The 21,986-nt window shown below is 40.1% G+C and overlaps 1 protein-coding gene across 1 annotated transcript; it reads left to right on the forward strand.

The window, feature by feature from the left end:
* The first annotated feature begins 427 nt into the window (after positions 1-427).
* Positions 428-9,520, forward strand: LOC141339432 (uncharacterized). The gene is made up of 4 exons (XM_073844958.1): positions 428-559; positions 4,202-4,251; positions 6,599-7,305; positions 7,476-9,520. Exons 3-4 carry the CDS (start codon positions 6,625-6,627, stop codon positions 9,489-9,491), a joined length of 2,697 nt encoding a protein of 898 aa, XP_073701059.1. The 5' UTR covers positions 428-559; positions 4,202-4,251; positions 6,599-6,624; the 3' UTR covers positions 9,492-9,520.
* Positions 9,521-21,986: the final 12,466 nt, after the last annotated feature.

Consider the following 21,986-nt stretch of genomic DNA (forward strand, 5'->3'; position numbering starts at 1 on the left):
AATTTGTATATTCTTTTAATATATTATTGTTATACATTAAATTAGTCATAAATATATTTATAAATGTTTAAAATGAGGGTTCAAGTGTACTTCTAGTTGTAACTAAATCTGTTTTTTAAAATACAGATATAGTATGTTAAAAGCACATTTTAGTTCAATTTCATGGTGTCTCAAAATAGCACAGTTGAGTACACTTAGATGGTATTAAGTTTATCTTAACATATACTTAATACTATCTTTTAGTACATTAAGTACAACATTAGTGTGCGAAAATAGAGCACTTTTAGTACATTACTGAAAAGTGTACTAAGTATGCTTAAATAAAGTGCATTTTAGTGCACTTTTTTTTTACCTGGGGCACCCATTTGTTTCGGTTCATTTTTTCTCATTTTAATCATTACACTAAACAGAAAAATCTCCTGGTGAAGCAACTCAGATCCACGTGACACTATTATAGAGATGGCGTTCATTAAAGAGGAGAGTGAGGACACAAGGATTGACGACATAAGGATTGCAGAAGTGTTCAGTCTGAAACAAGAAGATGCAGAGGAACAAACAGGTTGGTTTTCATTCTCATTTGATTGTTATTAAAATGTCTATATCCAGTCTGTATTTTTGAAGAATGTGGGTTTTATTTTATTATGCAAGTCATCAGTGTCCACAGCTCATGGTTTTATTTGACATGCAAAAACAAAGTATTTTAATAATATTTTCATAAATCAAAGTACATCTTCGATACCACTAGCAGCATAAATAAAAATGTCATTAAAGAGAAGTGAACTCTCAGTAATATAATAAGAGCAAATAAACAAACTACAACAAAGCCACAAATAAAGTAAAGCCTAACCTTAATTTTCAGCCACAGAAATGTAAGAATTAAGTGTAAATGAACACTGCTTGGTGTTCACTGTGTAATTTAATAATAGATTAATCTTCCGTGTCAAAGCAACCAAATTTCTAAAACGTCCCTAGCTCAAATGTTTGAGTTTTTCTCCATGCCTGTAATTCAAGAAATATTAAAGATATCTAAATTCCCTTTTAGATATGGGGTCTTAACCAACTTTCCTTGTGGCAACTTCGTTTTAAAAGCCCTATGAGATTCGGTTCCAGAGATATTGTAATTTCAATGTGGCACCAAGAGTAAATTGTTAGAATTTACACATTTTCAGTGGTCAAAAACCAATTATTTTCTTTTAAAGAGGAATGTCTGAAAAACAAATAATGGTAAAACTAGAGATGTATCTCATTTCTTTCTGTCAAGACAAATGCATTGAATATACCAGTCTGAGTGCCATAAATATTCTTTTTTCAAAGTTTGGTGCCTATAACTCAAGAAGTATTTAAGATATCGCAGTATGGTTTTAGATTCTAGTTGTTAATAAACTTTTCTTTTGGAATCTTAATTTTCAAGGCCCGACATCATTCAGTCCCCGAGATATGGGGATCTCAATGAGGCTCCGTGTCCAATGTTACCCATTTTCAGTGGTTGAAAACCAAATGTTGGTCACTTTGTGTACAGCTGATGCTTATTTTATTTAAAGAACAATGTCTGTATGAGAAATAATGTTGAAATTAGAATTGTATGTTGTTGAACATACCTGCTTGAGTCTCATAAATTTGTGTGTTTGCAACTCAAGAAGTATTAATATAATTTTAGATTCTGGTTCTTAAGAAACTTAGCTTCTGGAAACTTGATAGTGTTCAGAGGTGTCAAGTAACGAAGTACAAATACTTCGTTACCTTACTTAAGTAGAAATTTTGAGTATCTATACTTTACTGGAGTAATTATTTTTCAGACGACTTTTTACTTCTACTCCTTACATTTTCACGCAATTATCTGTACTTTCTACTCCTTACATTTTAAAAATAGACTCGTTACTCCTATTTCTTTTCCTATTTCTTACTCCTATGTCATCGTTCAAAAAAAAAAAAAAACTATCCAGATAAATTGCGCCATCCACACAGAGTGAATTTGGTTGTGGTTGGATGAGAAGTATAAACATATACCATTCCGACACCCTATTGGTTTGTACACGATCCATCACACCTGCAAGTGACATGACACAAATCACGTCACACTCCTGGCCATCGGGGAGAACCGGGACATTCCCGGTGGGCCGATCGCCGAAGAGAGGCAGACCTCCCGCATTTTATGCGCTATTTTAAATGACATTCGAAACTGCAAATAGTCCAAAAGTGTGACGTGGCGGGATCAGTCACCCGCACAGCGCGATGCAAAGTGATAAATAGCGCAAGTTCAAGTTGCTTGACGCATTTAGATTTAACACAGAATTGTGTTAGGCAGTTGTGTGATATGAGAACATTAAAGGTTCTGTAGGTTCTGCTGGGCTGCTGAAAACAGCTGCATGAGGAGGTAAAGTGATAAACGTCAATACATAATTACTGTCATTTTTTTATTAAAAATTTCATAGTTTATTATTATGAATTATTAAAAAAAACATAACCATTGTAATTTTATTCTTGTGACGACATCTTACTAATACTAGTCAGTTAATATCTGGATTTTAAGCAATAATTTCTTTCTTTTTAAATATTAAGTTGTAATTCATTTTAATTGGAGTAAAATGTTAATTCAGTAAGAGCCTGATTAAAGATAAATATCAGTGCCTTATATAAATGAGGTGTTTACTATACATATTAAAGTTCTTAAAGGGACAGTTCACCCAAAAATAAAAATTTTCATTATTTACTCAACATCATGTAATTTCAATCCTGTATGAACTTCTTTCTTCTGTGGAACATAAAGGAAGATACTTTGAGAAATTCAAAAATTGTGTCTATAGAGTAGAAATCAAGGGTAAACAAATATGTTTGGTTACATTCTACAAAATATCTTTTGTGTTCTACAAAAGTAAGTAATTTTTACAGAATTTCTTAGCAATAAAAGTCCTGCATTCTAGCTCAAAATCAATGCTTTATTGCATGCATTTTTATATGACAAAAATGCATTATTAATTTTATAAATTATTAATAAAAGTCGCATTTGAATTCAGTATCTAACATTATTTGATTCTGTCCTGTTTTATTCATTCATTCATTTATTTACTTTAAATAAAGGCCCTGCACTCCAGCAAGGATATAGCCAGTGTTCGGGTCATTACTCAAAAAAGATGATTTCTTACAAGTTATTATTTCTCGACTACTTGCTTATTTATCAAACGGGTGCTTTCTCTTCATCCTCTGCAAATGAAGCTATAGTAGGTAGTTTGATAGAAAGACGTTTGAATAAATAATAGTTTGCAATTGACAACGCGATTGACAATGTTGCGATAACAATACTTATAGGCAGCAACTAATCATCATATCTTCCGCTCCATGAAACACGCTAATGCTCAGTAGTACACATTTATGGTTCTTTAATGTAGCCTATTTGCATTGTAATAAAATGCGTTTATTTTCAATGGGCAAATATGCAGCTAAAACAGGTAGCCTAGTGCATTCCAAATTTTTCAACATTAACATTTTAATATAACATAGTCACTATGGCCTTTAGAAATGTTTTTTGGGGAGGTGGGGTAGTGCACAATAGGCCCCTGTGGCGCGGCCTAAGCTTTGGTCCTTAATGGCATTTTTTTCCCTTACATTACTTTTTTACTTTAAGTAGTTTTGAAACCAGTACTTTTATACTTTTACTTGAGTAAAAAGCTTGAGTTGATACTTCAACTTCTACAAAAGTCTTTTTAAATCTTAGTATCTATACTTCTACTTGAGTAATGAATGTGAATACTTTTGACACCACTGATAGTGTTTGATCTCAGAGATATTGAGATCTAACCGCAGCTCCAAATTTAGTATCCTACCTATTTTCAATGGTCAAAAAACAAATATAGTTTTGTGTTTATTTATTCATTACGGTTTACACTGCAAGTATGCAAATAATAGTTACCCAGGGATTAAGACTGTACAGTGTGACACACCAGATTATGAATGACCAGGGTTCATTGTTCACTCTTGAGGTAAATTATGAATGATGTAAAATGTAAAATAAGATTTTCCATGATTCCATGGTTCAGAATTACCCAGTGTTAATTTTTTCAAGTGTGAGAGACCTTAAATGTTTGAGGTATGACTATGAGATGGCTATGCTTGACTATGCTTATTTTATAACAATAAAAAAGTAAAAGAAATTCTAATAAGTAATCCTTTGTTTATTAATATGAATGCAATTTTTTTTGTACAGTGTACTCTGATGTGTGGAATTCATGCTGTTTCCACCAAAAGAGTGTGCATGTAAGTAACATTTAACACATTATTTTTCCAACTGTGGGATTTAAGAATCTGTTTAAAATATGCTGATTTTATGTTCTGACATAGCATCACATGAAATACTAAGGTAAAGTACATTGTATTTGACATTTAAGGCAAATATGATGATGTAAGATAAATGATTCTCTTAAACAGAGTTTGTAGCAAGATGTTCCTGTTCTCTTTGTAAGTCAAATGAGCCAGATGACTGAGATGTTCACCTTTTGTTTGTAATGGCTCTTGGTGCCTCTGCCCAGTCTTTGAGCAGTTATGATGATTGGATTAGGATTGGTGAATTGGGGCAGGTTGCTACACCTGAACACTTCATTTGCATGATTTGTGTCCCATTCCTGAAAATCATCGCTATCAGCCAACCTAAGATAGCCATAATGTAGGTTATGTAAAAAATAAAAGTTTTTGAAAGGGGCCTGAACTCAGCATTCATATGGTGTCAAAACCTAAAATAGGTAAAATTTCACCATGTGTTGGGTTTTCCTACATCGCATCACATAATTGCCGTCTCTGGCAAACTATGACACGTCTCCAGCTGATACAAACTGTCAAACACGGTGCATCCCTCTGCTTTCAAGTTTATTCCACATACCATCAAATGTTTCATTAGGTTTGACGTGTTTTCCCCTTCACATGCAACTGCTGTAAAACGTTTGCTGCTAGTCGCAGTCTCTGAATCATTTCTCGTGAAATAATTGGCATTTTAAGTTAACGGTGTTTAATGTAGCTAGCTAAGCTAACAGCAAAACCACCTGCTGCAGTCAGAGCAAGTGTAACTATAGTTGCTACATTCACACGCTTCTTGGATGGTTTCATTTCCTGGTGATTTGTGCTTTTAGTTCGAAATGTGAAACTGGATAGTAACTACAAAGATGTCTTGGATTTGTATCATCAAAGCTTTCCGACATTCATGTGAGTTTTCTCATTCAGGAAATATTTTTTCCGATCATTCTGACACCCCATGGATGCAGTATTTATATTTAACTAGCGATCATGCATGTAGATGAATTAATGCTTCTACATTCGTATCATAGCACCAGAAAACAAATATTTCAATCGACAGTTCAGGCACTTAAGTGGCATCGAAATGGGGCACCGAAATTCGCGTTCTGTTTCGGTCCGGTACATACCGGTCACATGGGTTTCGGTACCCAACCCTAATTAAAACCAGTACAAATCCTATTACACCCAGTAAAAATACTTTAAATTCTGTGATGGTTTCTATTGTTTTTTTTGTTTTTGTTGTTTTTGTTTTTTTACAGCAGGGCTGGAAAGGATGTTGCCCACAGTCTGCCTAAGAACATAAACAGTTTAGAAACATGCTGCATTTATTTGCACACATTTGTTTTCCCACTTCCCATTTGTTTTTTGAATATGGCTACCTTTTTTTTCACTTTTATTTGAATATGACAATACAATGTTTCTATGAATGTATCTCTGACAGAAACCCCTCCCCTATCAGCCAATCACTGTGCGCATAGTTAATAAGCATGCTGACATCATTCATAGTAACGAGGTCAACCCCACCCTTACTTTTATCTTAAGATTTCTCTCTATTCCTTAGTAAATGTTTGTCTCAGTAGCTTTGTGAATAGGGTTTAAGAGAAAACTCTTAGCTAAAAACTTTCACTGCTGTTTAGGAGAACTCTTAGTTCTAAGATAAAATGTTTTGTGAATACGGGCCCAGATGTATTAAACTCAAACAAAACCAATTTTCAAATTTTTTAAATTTCTAAATTTTAAATTGCGCATAATGTAGCTTTAATAAAAATATCTCTTTGACATTTGTTCATACAATATGCGTAAATTAACATAATTAACTTTTAGTGAGCTATTTTTACTATTTGTCTAATTAGCTGGACATATAATGACTTCTCTGAAGTAAATGTTAAAATGTTCATAAGTAAAACTAACAGGACTTTCCTGCAGAGTTCAGCTCCAACCCTGATCAAACACACCTGAACCAAATAATTAGGATCTGAAGGAGCACTTGATAATTACACACAGGTGTGTTTGATCAGGGTTGGAACTAAACTCTGCAGGAAGGTAGATCTCCAGGAACAGGGTTGAGCACCCCTGGATTAGACAGACATGACAGATTAGTGCTTTCAAGACTTCAGCATAAACGGTCATTATTTTGATTGGTAGAATCCAGGATATTTTTTCAGGAGAAAAATGTAAAATTATTTAGGCACCTACCTGTGGAATATTTAAAAAAATTCTAAACTAAATTTCTGAAAAGTACTCGCACATGTACACAGTCTGTCACCAATAGTAAAAGATTAAACTAATAATGCTGCCTGCAATTTATTTTTTACAGGACCTGAAAGCAGTAAAGAAGAATTGATGTCAGGTGAAGAGTTTGTGCCTGAATCAGGATCTGACTTGAACTCAGACAACATTACAGAGAGCTCTCTGGATTCATCCAGCCTAAAGGGTACACCAGAAGATTCATTTATTCAAAATCTGTCCTCTTCGAACGACTCAAGGCCCAATAGTGTTACTGAAGCAAGGGATACACCAAGTGATTCAGTCTCGTTTTCGCATGACATAACCACTGTATCCAAAGGTGGTCAAAATTTTTGTTTTGTTTGTGGAAAAGCACAAAACAAAATAGCTCGACATCTTAAAGTGCATGAAAATGAAGATGCCGAAATTGCACAAGCACTCAGTTTCCCAGCTCACTCCAAAAAAAGAAAGGAATTGCTTCAGGCATTGCGAAACAAAGGCAACTTCATGCACAACAACAATGTCCTGAAGAAAGGAACGGGTGTCCTGAAAGTAAAACGTTGTTCTGTAAAACAGGACTCCAACAAGTATGAGTACTGTCTTTATTGCCGTGGCATGTTTGTTCGTGAGGAACTCTGGAGGCACATGAAAACATGCTCAGCCAAAAGAGAACGTCACGAAAATGATCAATACACAAAGAGAGTACTGGGTCTTGCTGCAGTGGCAAAGGCTGCATTTTCAGGTACCGCATCGGATGGCATCTTAAAACTCATCAGAAGTATGAGAAATGATGAAATTGTAAGTGTGGTTCAACATGACCCAATTTTCACTTTAAAAAAAAAAGGATTTTAAATGCGTTTCTAAACTAAATTTCTGAAAAGTACTCGAACCTGTACACAGTCCGTCGCTAATAGTGAAAGATTAAACTACTAATGCTGCCTGCGATTTTTTTTATTTTTTTTTTACAGGATTTACCTGAAAGCAGTAAAGAAGAATTGATGTCAGCTGAAGAGTTTGTGCCTGAATCAGGATCTGACTTGAACTCAGGCATAGAAATTGATTTAGAAATCCCTGTCAGCAACATTACAGAGAGCTCTCTGGATTCATCCAGCCTAAATGGTACACCAGAAGATTCATTTATTCAGAATCTGTCCTCTTCGAACGACTCAAGCCCCAATAGTGTTACTGAAGCAAGGGAAACACCAAGTGATTCAGTCTCGTTTTCGCATGACATAACCACTGTATCCAAAGGTGGTCAAAATTTTTGTTTTGTTTGTGGAAAAGCACAAAACAAAATAGCTCGCCATTTTAAAGTGCATGAAAATGAAGACGCCGAAATTGCACAAGCACTCAGTTTCCCAGCTCACTCCAGAAAAAGAAAGGAATTGCTTCAGGCATTGCGAAACAAAGGCAACTTCATGCACAACAACGATGTCCTGAAGAAAGGAACGGGTGTCCTGAAAGTAAAACGTTTTTCTGTAAAACAGGACTCCAACAAGTATGAGTACTGTCTTTATTGCCATGGGATGTTTGTTCGTGAGGAACTCTGGAGGCACATGAAAACATGCTCAGCCAAAAGAGAATGTCACGATAATGATCAATGCACAAAGAGAGTACTGGGTCTTGCTGCAGTGGCCAAGGCTGCATTTTCAGGTACCGTATCGGATGGCGTCTTAAAACTCATCAGAAGTATGAGAGATGATGAAATTGTAAGTGTGGTTCAACATGACCCATGTCTTTTACAGTTTGCCCAGTCTTTCTACAATAAACATGGACGTGACTTATCAAGGCATGGATATATACGCCAAAAAATTTGTGACCTTGGCAGATTTTTGATAAGCATTCGAAAGAACTCTTCCATTACCACCTTGGAGGATGCCATAAAGCCAGTGAATTTTATGGCTGCTGTCCAAGCTGCAAAAGAGTTAGCAGGATTTAGCAAGGATGAAAAGACATTTAGAGCACCAAGTTTAGCATTAAAGATCGGATGGCACTTACTGCAAGTCAGCTCCATTATCCGGGGCAATGCAATCATTGCTGGAAATAAGGAGCTTAGCGACTGTACAGAACAATTCCAAACACTGTACCGGGCAAAGTGGACAGACTGTGTGTCTTGCACCGCAAGGATGTCTGCAAAAGAAAAGAAATACAAGAAGAAAGTGAATCTGCCGCTGACCAAAGACATGCAAAAGTTGATAAAACATCTTGAAAGTGCTTCGGATTCAGCCTACAAAAACCTAGAAAAATCTTCCACAATTCAGAACTATTCTGACCTTGCCAGAGTCACTCTCACTAGAGTCATTCTTTTCAATCGACGACAGCCTGGAGAAGTTTCCAAAATGCAGTTGAAATATTTTCTTGAAAGGGATGCCTCACCGGTTCTTCCTGAATTCGGACTGTCAAACTTTGAAAAACGACTATGTTCCTACTTAAGTAGGGTTGAATTCAAGGGGAAAAAAGACAGAAAAGTTGCTGTTTTGTTGACATCAGATCTTGTAAAAGCACTCCAGCTGCTTGTAGAAAAGAGAAAAGATTCCAAGATCTTTGATGACAATGGATTCTTGTTTGCAGTACCAAAAAGTCTGTCATTTTTCAGAGGTCATGACTGTATTCGAAAGTTTGCACAGGAATCTGGAGCCAGGCATCCTGAATACCTGAGGTCAACTCAACTACGAAAACAAGTGGCGACAACATCACAGATACTAAATCTGAAAAATAATGAAATGGACCAGCTTGCTGATTTTTTGGGGCATGATATAAGAGTTCATCGAAAGTTTTATAGACTGCCAGCTGCAACCCTTCCAACCGCAAAAATTTCCACAATGCTTCTAGCATTAGAAAGAGGCAACATTACAGAACTTCAAGGACGATCTCTCGATGAAATCCAAGGTATTTACATTTTTATAATATTTAAAGAAGTAGTTCACTTCCAGAACAAATATTTACAGGTAAAGTACTCACCCTGTTGTCATCCAAGATGTTGATGTCTTTCTTTAGTTGTAAAGGAATTATGTTTTATGAGGAAAACATTTCAGAAATTATCTCCATATAGTGGTCTTCAATGGCGTCTGTGTGTCCAAAATGCATTTCAAATGCAGCTTCAAAAGACTAAACAATCCCAGCTGAGAAAGAAGGATCTGTCATTTCCTAAAAAAAATTAACATTTATGTACTTTTTAACATCAAATGTTCATCTTGTCTATCTCTGCCGTGCACTCATGATTCCCATCTTATTTTCTCCTCCAACTTCAAAATCACCCTACACCGCTACAAAAGTACAGACCGATTGTTTACAAAGTGAACATGCAAAGAAGATCAAACACCCTTTTCAAAAAAATGGGGGAAAACAACGATGTTGGAGAAGAAAATGAGTTGGGAGTTTTTAGACATACCCTAAAAAAAATAAAAATCGCCCCATAGGAGTAACCAATATGGGTAAGTTCACCCATTTTCCAAAATAAAATTCAGCCTCTGATTTCATATTTTATGGCATTTGTCTCCCTCATGTATAATTTGCAGAAATGAAGAACAGTAGTGACAGTGAAGACTCGTGTGAAGATGAGCATGAGCAAGATGACACTTCTGGTATGTAATGAAAGTGAAAGTTTTAACCGTTTGAAATGACACTAAACTATTTTATTTGTTTATTTTTCAAAACCCATAATTGGCTAAATCCAGATAAGAAGTCTGTAATGACATTTTTCATATTCTCATATCTTTTTTCGACATTTGATCTTGCTTTTTTTTTTGTTGTTCTTTTCAGCGTGTACCAGGACAGGCTTTGTAAAAAGGCCTTGGACCAAACTGGAGGAGCAAGCAGTATTCAGGCACTTCAAAACCCATATACTGAAGGGCCATCTCGCCACACTGAAGGAATGTCACTCCTGCAAAAAAGCAGAGAGACGTATCTTGCATAGTCGAACGCCTCAGAACATCAGGGCCTTTGTTCGAAACAGAGGAACATCTTTAAAGAGACAAAATGCATTGAAACTAGGGGTGGGCATAGATTAAATTTTTTGATCTAGATTAATCTAGATTAAAATGGCCAATTTGAATTCTGCTGCATTTACAACATAATTACCTATACAAACTTGTGTAACCAAGTACTTCTGCGCAAAAGGCTGCACGTTGCCGTTAAATACACAGACGCGCACGGGCATGGATAGCCTATCTGCGTGCATAGTCTTCGATTAAACTGCGTTGCTTTTAGAAGCTTCAATTCAGTTGTTGCATATAGTTTAATGTCTTTATTTTCAGGATTATCAAAGTAAATTATAACTCAAACTTGAGATTTTACTGGGGCACAGCATATTTTCACTGGGGCACGTGTCCCAGTAAAAAGGGTCTAGCAATGCACGCACCTGCCCTGAAGCGGCTTCATAACTGCATCCATGTTTGCACATCTCATTTGATGTGGTAATTTCACAGAAGTTGAAGACTCGTTCTCGCCTCCTACAGAGCAATGCGACTAGGTATACGTCATGTGCGCTCAAATATCAAGGTGAAAGTCATCAAAACTTACGTAGTTTAGACCCAGCTCCCAACCCAACTTTGAGAATAGATTAACGGCGATATTTTTTTTATCGCCCGATAAGAGTCTCACGTTAACGCAGCACGTTAACGCCGATAACGGCCCACCACTAATTGAAACACTTGTAAACTATTTAAATAAATCAATATATATAATATATATTAGCTAATTATGGAGAATCAAACAAGTTAAAAATTAAAATTAGGCCTGGTTGGAAAACACATGTATCTCAGTTTCTCACTGAAGCCCGCAAAGCAACAACATCTTGGGTCCTAGCGGGCAAACCTAGACAGGGGCCTATACTGCCGTGCAAAGGCAAAAGACCGTAACTTCGATTTTGGTCGAAAATGAGTTATTGCTATTTTTAGAATATTCAACACCTCCTTTATCATGTGGATAAGTATCTTGAGTCAGTTTCATTGTTTTTTTGAGAAATTAATGCGTTGTCTTAACAGTAACTTCCAAAAGCCCCAGAGAAACGAAGTTAGAACACCGTGACACATGTTAGCGCTCTTTGGCTTTGTTTTGAAACGCTCTAATTAAGTTATGGTACTACGGTACCATTCAATAAAGTTTGCCGCGTTCAAGTTACGGTGTTGCTTGTCTAACGTTACTGTAATAACTCTGTCACTGAAGCACTTCTGACACACACTATACCTGAAGAAAAGATATTGTTGAGTTTTTAATCAAGCAGACATCCAGCTCAAGGTAAGAAATTGTATAACACAAAAGATGCATTAGACAAAAGAATTAGATCGCAATGTTGCCGCTTATAGCATAAATATATGATACCAATCTGCACCATATAAAGCACTGTAAACAAGCAAAGACTAGATAAATTGCCAGCAATAATTTTTTATTTTCATGATTCATTTTCATTCAACAGTCTAGGGCTACCAACTAACGTTAGTCGACACGAATGCCGTGACAGCATGTATCATGATCACATAAAATCAGTACACTTCACAATTAAAGCCATATCCTACCTTTTCTTGTAACCAAATAAAATCCATGGCAATGAATGTCATCAGAGATGTTTAATCCACAACAATCCACAAGAATTCTGAGGCATTATTCCTGTCTGCTGGCGTTCACATCAATCAAGACTTCCTTTAGGCTAGGCTATTTTTGTGAATGAATCTGTGGCTCTGAACAAATCGTGAGTCAATGATTCATTTAGCCATTCATAAATACAGCGATTTGCTGTGTTAAAAAATGACTCGATGTCTCTCTTAAAACAGTGACTTAGCACCACCTACTGGATTCCAAAGTTCACTTAATTACTTGTACATGATTTGTTATATCTTTGCAGTATTACAAATACATTTTATTAAATACATTATGTTTATTCATTAGTAATATGAAGATCTTTACTCATGAGAAAATCTGTTATTTATTAATGTAATTCACTGTGACCTGTCTGCAGTCGACCTGTTAGTTAATGAACACCAATTAAAAATACTCTTTACCACAAAGTATTGTTTCATGTCTAATGTATTAATAACGGCACCAGAATGCAACCAAAACACAGGATAACAATAAGTAGATTGCTATAAGTAATTATCAGTCATCCAAAATAAATGTAATGATCTCTATAGATTTTATACAGTTGTTACTAATGATTTTGTAAATGGTGATCAGCAACTGAATACCGATAGTGTGGAAGTTACTGCTCTTTGCTTTAGGACGACGTCTCACTTTTTGCATACAATTCAAAGGCAGAGAACAGTAACTTAAAAATAGCGGTCAAAAGTCAAGTTTGAGCTCAAGATTTTTTTATGAAGATAAATTGCATATTTAAAACATCTAATTGCCAGATTTACAGTGTCCTAGCTATAATTAATTTGGCTGGACAACAAAAAATCTTTAAAGTAATTTTTCTCAGTTCCACACTCTAGTGAGTTAAGGTCTTTTGCCTTTGTAGGGCAGTATATTTGACCATAAAAAGAGGACAAACGCGAAATACAAATATGCAATAAAATTTTAGGCAAGGATACAAAAGCCTTTTGGAAAAATGTAAAAATGATTAACAATAGCAAACCCTCTCTCCCCTGTACAGTAGACGGAGTTTCTGTGACAAATATGATTGTAGAACTGTGGCGACAGCATTATAGTAAATTATTCGCCTGTGTCCAGAGTGAACCTTACCAGGTTGATGATGTTACTGTAGTAGATACAATTATAACTCATGAGGTTTTTCAAGCAATCAAAAACCTGTCTGTAAACAAAACTACAGGTATGGATCTCATCTCTGCTGAACATCTCAAATTTGCAAGTTCAAGGTTAGCACCTCTTCTTGCCTTATGCTTCACTGCCTTTTTTGTACATGGTTTTATGCCAGACTCCATAATGACGGTTCTCCTAGTCCCTGTAGTAAAAGACAGTAGGAAAAGTGGGCAATTCAGATAATTACAGACCCATTGTGCTTGCTAGTATACTCTCTGAAGTTATTGAGCAAATCTTTCTGGCAAGGATTGATAAACTAGTTTCCTCAACAGACAATCAATTTGGGTTTAAGCCTAAACATGGCACAGCTAGGTGCATGTATGCCTTAAAGGAATTACTAAATGACTATAAGAGCAAGAATTAATCTGTTTTTATGTGTTGTTTAGATGCCTCTAAGGCACTTGATCGTGTGAACCATCGAAAATTATTTCATAAACTGTGTCAAGTGGATGTGCCTAAGTATATAGTTAGATTCTTGTCATATTGGTACGCAAACCAGACTATGCAGGTCAAATGGGCAAACTGTGTGTCTGCTCCTTTTCAGGTCTGCAATGGGGTCAGGCAAGAAAGCATTTTATCCCGTTTTGGTAAATTTTTATATGAATGACCTGTCTAAACCAGTGCAGAACTGCTGTATGGTTGGAAGTTCAGTAGTAAACCATCTAATGTATGCTGATGACTTGGTAGTGTTTAGTCCCAGTACAGCTGGTTTTTTCAGCATCTTCTCAAACTGTGTTCTGAGTTTGGAGAACAACAAGATGTCAAGTATAATCCATCTAAAAGTGTAATCATGATCTGCCGAACGAAAGAGGACAAAGGTATGACATTCCCTGACTTTAAATTGTCTGGTAATGTTCTTAAGGTCTGTGATGAAGTCAAATATATTGGTCATGTGATCACAGACCGTTTGTCTGATGATGAGGACATTTATCGTCAGTGTCGTATGTTATATGCACAAGCTAATGTACTCCTTCAGAAATGTGGTTAATTCTGATGAAGTTAAATTAACTTTGTTCAAAGCATATTGTACTTCTCTGTACACAGCAAATCTCTGGTGGAATACAAAAAAGCCACCCTTCAGAGACTATGCACTGAGACTCTTGTTAGAAAAGCCGAGATGGACTAGTGCCAGTGTCTTGTTTGTCCCTGCTCGAGTTAACACATTGACAGCTGTTTTGAGAAACATAATGTATAATTTCATATGCCGACTTAATGAGTCTGGAAATAGTGTCATCATGATACTGACTAACACTGAATATAGCGCCATATGCTATACATCTAACCTTTGGAGACACTGGTATGACTGTCTCCTGAAAGGATAGAATAATTTTTAATATGTATTTAATGTGTTAAAAATTTTACAAATATACCCCAGCGACTGGACTACTTTGTGGTGCAGGGTCACGAATATTCTTCAAAATATCTTCCTTTGTGTAGAGTGAATCGGTCAATCAATTAATAAATTACTGATTTGAAACAACATGAGGGTGAGTACATGTCAGATTTTTACTTAATTTCCGGAGCTTAGGGACCCACCTACAGGGAAAGGGGTAGAGGCCGGTAGTGGTACACTGCCATGGATGCAGCACTCCAGGGGCAGCACTCAATCAGTCTGCCCCTGGTTGTCACATCAAACCTGACTGCCACTACAGGCGGCTCAGTCAGCACACCGGCCTCTGCCCCTCCTGATGAAGCCAGGAGCAGTAGTCAGCAGTCAAGAAAAAGGTTGAGGGACAGCCAGGCTCTTCTTGATTTTCTGAAAGAACAGGCTGAGAGGGAAGAGGAAAGGGAGAGACTGGCAGTGGCGAGGGAAGAAGAGAAGGAGAGGGCAGCAACAGACAGAGCGGAGAGATACCTGTCTCTTTTTGAAAAACTTGTGAACAAATTCTAAATAAATGGGTTTTAGTTATATAAATGAAATCTGTTTAAAATAAATGAAAAATGAATAAATGTTTTGAATTCTATCTAGGCAATTTATTCATGTAGCAACAGTGTATTCTTTATATTTACAACAAAACACAAATAATATTAAATTAACTTGCAGTTGTTTACTATTATTTACAGTCATGCAGTTTAAACCTCAAGAAGAACATACCAACATTAAAAAAACAAACTTTTATCTATCTTTATATATATATCTACTTACCTATATATTCATACCTATCTTCATAAAAATGTTTTATAATTGATCTAATGTGTACACTTTGTTAAACTGTTTGTTCATCTTTTAGTAAACATGGCTACATCTGGAAAGGTTTAGGCTACTGTCTATATGTAGTCATGTTCATTCAGACACGCAGGCAGTCCCTCAGGAGTCCTTGGCTTTCCTCCTCCAGGAGATCACCTCCTATCATGCAAATGTTGAGGAGGATGAAGCAGAGAGCAATCACCTTTGGGGCAAACAGTGGCCTGATCTCCAAGGCTCTCAAGCCTCTCTGATATATATAGAAGAGAGTTAAACAAAATAAAAGAAAGAAAAAGTGGCTCAGCTGCGGATCCAGTAAAACCTTGGAGGTACAGTGTCATCATGGGCTTCTTTAACCCATTTATGGAGTACTGAAGCACGAGTGGAAACATGTTCCAAGGGGTTGGGGAGCCCACTGAGGCAATTGAACCCCACAGCCAGAAGAAGACAGAAGTCGCTGCTAGTGTGAACGGGGCTTTATCCAATTGGGGTTTGTCGAGGGAACCAGTGTGTTGCAAACAGCCTACAAAGTTCCAGCACTCTGTGTTCACTACAGTAAGTTTGACAGTGCTTTTAAAGAATAGGCCTATGTCATGCAACAATTGAATATCGAAGAACGTCTCTGAGTAGGGGGGGACGGCAGTTCCGGTTAGCTTTTTAGGGAGGTTCTAAAACGCTTAACGTGAAAAACGCTTAACGTGGCTTAACGTACGTAAAAAAACGAGCAGGAAACCCCAAATTTCTGTCAAACCTTACTTGGAACAAACACTAATTACTATCAAAAGAACGAGCCCTTATTCCACAGATAAAGTGAATAATATCACGTTAAGCGTTTTCTCCCTCATAGATGCCCATTATAAGGAAACAGCTTAACGTGGTTTAACGTATCTTAACAACGACTGGGGAAAAACAAACTTCTGTCAAAAAATACTTATAATAAGTACTTGTTGCTGTCAAACGAATGAGATCTCATTCAGCATATAAAGTGAATAATATCATGTTAAGCGTTTTCTCCCTATAGAACTCCATTAAGGAAAAAGCTTAACATGGTTTGTTATAATGGACTTCTATTGGGGGCAATCACTTTATATGCTCAATAAGAGCTTGTTCTTTTGACAGCAGCAAGTATTTATTATAAGTAAAATTTAATAGAAGTTTGGTCTTCCCTGGTCGCTGTTGAGGTACGTTAAACCACATTAAGCAGTTTCCTTATAATGGGCTTCTATGAGGGAGAAAACGCTTAACGTGATATTATTGAATGTCAAAGTCAAGTGTATTTATTTATATAGCAGAGATAAGTGTAATACATGTGTCAGATAAAATATCCTTTTTAATTAATCAAATTTTGTTTTATTTACAACCATTGGTGGGAATACATAGACGGGGCTGATCATCCCCCCAGTTATTCCAGGGAAACCGGGTTGGTGTAGTATTTTGTTTAAGTTCCTTCCAATCACTTTGCGAGACGTAGATGCTCTCCTTGTCGAAATGCAAACTGCAAACGAAAGTGCTGCCCCAGAGAATATTAAAAGAAGGCCCCTCATCTCTTCTTATTAATCTCACCCAAGACTTGCGTAGTGTTTAGTCCTTCGGGAAAGCGTGGAAACTGAGGTATGGCTGTCTACATCCTGAAGTAGAGCAACCCGTTACACTACAAGAACAACTGCGGGTGGAGGCTGCATTGTTGTTATCATTACACTAGTGTTAGTAGCAATGACCGGAAGTCCTATTTCCCTACTCCACGTTCCGGAAGCAGGAAGTGAGACATAGGCCTATACTGTGGCATACGTAGTCCATTCCATAGAGACTGTGTCTGTTCCCTGAATACGGAAGACAAATAATATGCTTACTAAGGGATTTAGGATACTGAGCCAGGGTGCTGATTTTGTGCATAGTGGCTTTCCGGCATGCATGGTTGTGGTACACTAAATACCTTGACCTTAATTAATTTGATAAAATACACCTGTGTTTACAAAATTATTACACTGTAACATAACTTCTGGGGAATCAAACTGCTGACCCTTCAGTCATGAGACGACTTGCTCCAACATCTGAGCTATAACCATCCCAATAGTATTGTTACCCTGTAATGCCCTCTCCTAGGTGTGTCAGGTAGGGCCCAGCAGATTTGCCAGAAGGGGAGACCGAGGCATCGTTGGAGAATATGAAGAGGGATCTGCTGAACATCTACTCAGGCATGTCATCTACTGTCAAAAAGTAATTTTGTTTAGACTTTAGTAATTGGTCAAGATCTGTGTGTGTTCGGCGGCTACAAGACCAAATTGTTACTTGGGTACTAACAATACATTTGTATGTCTATATACACAGAGCAAGGAATGAGGGGGGCAGAGAGAACAGAACCAATGATGGGAAAGACATACGTCATCCTGCGGAAATACCTTAACAAAGTGCCTGCTGCAGTGATGTCTGAGATCAAACAGGAATGGCCATTTCTCTTCTCTCAAAAATGCCTATTCTCACACTTTAGCCTCCTGACGGACGTCGATGTCTTTCAGAAGCTACAGGAGGCAATAAGTCGATGAGGACAGACCATCCTGGATTACTGTGCAACAGTGGACAACCCCAAGATCCGGAATGTTCTGGCCAGCTATGATTCAGACTCTGACAAGGCTGCCTGCATCCTGCTACTCCTAATGTTGTACTTCAAAGAGCCAAAAGGGAGTTGATGCTCGAAGTTGATGTAAGATTTTTTTTTATTAAAATATTTAAGATGCAATATGAGTGATTACATTATCAACATTTACCTTGCATGAATTACTACCTCTGACTTATGAACAATATTTATCCTTTATCCTAAATCCATGCTATTTAATATGTTACAGCCATGTGCCACTGCTGTGGACGTCAATACTGGCAGAACTCCTCCATACTGTAAGTCTATTTAAAACGTCTTGGTTACGTATGTAACCCTCGTTCCCTGAAGGAGGGAACGGAGACGTCACGTCGGAGACCGACGAATTGGGATATCGCTTTAGAGATACCAATCCTCTTCGTGTGTAAACTAAACGAGCCAATGCACATTGGCATGCATGATTGCATCCAGCTGTCGCTGATCACAGCGTGAGCATAAATACACAGCAGGTGCAATGCATAGACAGGATTTCGCTGAGGAGCCGAGCTTGGGTCCGGCCGCACAGCGGTGGTACAGCAGCTGAGGCGACGGGACGTGACGTCTCCGTTCCCTCCTTCAGGGAACGAGGGTTACATACGTAACCAAGACGTTCCCTCTCAGTCGGTCTCTTCGACGTCACGTCGGAGACCGACGAATTGGGATCCCTAGCAAAGCGCCGCAGCTGCTGCCCCCCTCCAGTGTCCTGAGCAAGCCACCTGGCCTCCAATTTTTGCTAAGGCCAAGGGCGGATCAGAAAAGACCAGTCACTGTATAACATAGCACTACCTACTTAGTGAAGCTGGTGCACTGGGAACGTGCGGAGCTCCCACCCATCCCGCAGGAGGTTCGGTGCAATACGCATATGGCTCATATTAGGACATATGGAAGAATGGAGGTGATTGAACCCTCGTGAAGATGGTAGAAGGTTACCGGGGAAACACGGTCTCTGTGGGTACCGTGGAAGACATATGGGATTCACTTAAGTCTCTCATGTATCCTAAGCCTTCTATCGGTTCTAAAGATTCATCGAGAGAGGCCTGGCGCCTAGACGCTCCGCTACGCCTGGAGCCGAGGAAGGAGGACTCGACAGGGTCTTCATGGACACTCTGGAGAAGATAGCAAGCCGACCTGAGCCAGTGCCTCTCAGTGCTTCTACCCGTTTGAGGTGAGAACACAGGAGGAGACTGGCTCTACACGAAGGCTATAAAACCTAGCGAACGTGTTAGGGATCGCCCAGCCCGCAGCTCTACAAATGTCAGATAGCGAGGCGCCACGAGCCAGCGCCCAGGAGGGTGCAATACTCCTAGTAGAGTGAGCTCGCAACCTGAGCGGGCAGGGCATGCCCTGAGCTTGATAAGCCAAGGCGATGGCATCCACTATCCAGTGTGCCATCCTCTGCTTGGAGACGGCCTTCCCCTTCTGCCGTCCTCCGTGACAAATAAAGAGCTGATCTGAGGTCCTGAAGCTTTGCGTCCGGTCGACGTAGCATCTTAATGCTCGGACGGGACAAAGCAAAGCTAGGGCTGGGTCTGCCTCCTCCGGGGGCAGCACTTGCAGGCTCACCACTTGATCCCTGAAGGGAGTAGTGGGAACCTTGGGCACGTAGCCAAGCCGGGGCCTCAGGGTTACCTGGGAATCTGCCGGCCCGAACTGAAGGCACGAATCGTCGACCGAAAACGCCTGCAGGTCCCCTACCCTCTTGATGGAGGCCAATGCCAGCAGGAGCAGAGTCTTCATAGAGAGATACTTCAGCTCGACTGACTGTAAAGGCTCAAAGGGGACCCGCTGTAGTGCTGTGAGCACCAGAGACAGGTCCCAAGAGGGTACGGAGGGGGGCCTAGGAGGATTTAACCTCCTGGCTCCCCTGAGAAACCTGACGACCAGGTCGTGCCTACCTACCGACCTTCCTTCAACGGGGTCATGGTTTGCAGAAATAGCGGCTACATAAACCTTAAGGGTGGAGGGTGACAGCCTACGCTCCAACCCTTGCTGCAAAAAGGTAAGCACGACTCCGACCGAGCATCTTCGGGGATCCTCATTTCTTGAGAAAGCCCATTCGACGAACAGGTTCCACTTCAAGGCGTAAGCATGTCTCGTGGATGCAGCTCTCGCCGAAGTGATGGTGTCTACCACTCCTTGGGGTAGATCACTCAGAACCTCCGCGTCCCGTTCAGGGACCAGACATGTAGTTTCCAGAGGTCTGGACGCGGGTGCCACAGGGTGCCCCGTCTCTGAGTCAGTAAATCCTTCCTCAGAGGAATCCGCCAGGGAGGGGCTGTCGTGAGGAGCATCAGTTCTGGGAACCAGGTCCGAGTAGGCCAGTAAGGCGCCACTAACAGGACCTGCTCCTCGTCCTCCCTGACCTTGCACAGTGTCTGTGCGAGAAGGCTCACTGGGGGAAACGCATACTTGCGTAGGCCCCGTGGCCAGCTGCATGCCAGGGAGTCCGTGCCGAGTGTACCCTCGGTCAGGGAGTAAAAGAGCTGGCAGTGGGACGTCTCTGGAGAAGCAAACAGGTCTACCTGAGCTTTCCCGAAACGTCTCCAGATCAGCTGGACCGACTGGGGATGGAGTCTCCACTCTCCGGGAAGCGCAGCTCGTGAGAGCTCGTCGGCTGCACGGTTGAGCAAACCCGGAATGTGAATGGCACGAAGCGACCTCAGATGCTTCTGACTCCAGAGGAGGAGAGAACGGGCGAGCTGTGACATGCGACGGGAGCGTAGACCACCTTGTCGGTTGATGTACGCAACGGTCGCAGTGTTGTCCGTACGGACCAGCACGTGTTTGCCTCGAAGGCGCCCTTTGAGACGGTTCAAGGCAAGGCGTACTGCCAGCAGCTCTAGGCAGTTGATGTGCCAGTGTAGCTGGGGGCTCGTCCAAACCCCGACACTGCCTGCCCGTTGTACGTGGCTCCCCAACCGGTGGTGGAGGCATCCGTGTGTACCACAGCGTGCCTGGAGACCTGTTCTAAGGGAACTCCTGCCCGAAGAAAAGCTAGGTCTGACCACGGGGTGAAGGTTAGGCGACAGGCCGAGGTTACTTTGACCCGGAGAGTGCCGCGCTGCCACACTCTCCTCGGGACTCAGCCACGAAGCCAGTGCTGAAGTGGTCTCATATGGAGCAGACCAAGCGGTAAAACTGCCGTAGCTGCTGCCATATGCCCCAGGAGCCTCTGAAACTGTTTCAGTGGGACCACTTCTCTGCTCTTGAACGTATTCAAGCAGTTCAGCACCGACTGAGCCCGCTCTTGCGTGAGGCGAGCTGTTTGGCTGACCGAGTCCAGTTCCACACCAAGACAAGAGATCCTCTGCATGGGGGAGAGTTTGCTCTTTTCCCAGTTGACCCGAAGGCCCAAGCGGGCGAGGTGTGCCAACACCAGGTCCCTGTGTTCGCATAACTGCTCTCGAGAGTGTGCTAGTATCAGCCAGTCGCCGAGGTAGTTGAGGATACGAACGCCCTGTTCCTTGAGGGGAACAAGGGCCGCCTCCGCGACTTTCGTGAAGACACGGGGGGAGAAGGACAGCCCGAAGGGCAGGACCTTGTACTGATATGCTCTGCCTTCGAACGCGAACCGCAGAAATGGTCTGTGGCGCGGAAGGATCGAAACATGAAAGTACGCGTCCTTCAGGTCGATCGCTGCGAACCAATCCTGGGGACGAACACATCTGAGGATGTGTTTTTGTGTGAGCATTTTGAAAGGTAGCTTGTGAAGAGCTCGATTCAAGATGCGCAGGTCCAGGATCGGTCGTAAACCGCCGCTTTTCTTGGGTACTATGAAGTAGGGACTGTAAAACCCTGTCTTCATATCGGCTAGAGGGACCGGCTCTATTGCTTTCTTCGCCAGCAAGGTAGCAATCTCTTCCCGTAGGACAGGGACATCTGCTATTTTCACTGTAGTGAAGTGGA

The sequence above is a fragment of the Garra rufa genome, chromosome 1 (genome assembly GCF_049309525.1).
Source record: "Garra rufa chromosome 1, GarRuf1.0, whole genome shotgun sequence".
NCBI lineage: Eukaryota > Metazoa > Chordata > Actinopteri > Cypriniformes > Cyprinidae > Garra > Garra rufa.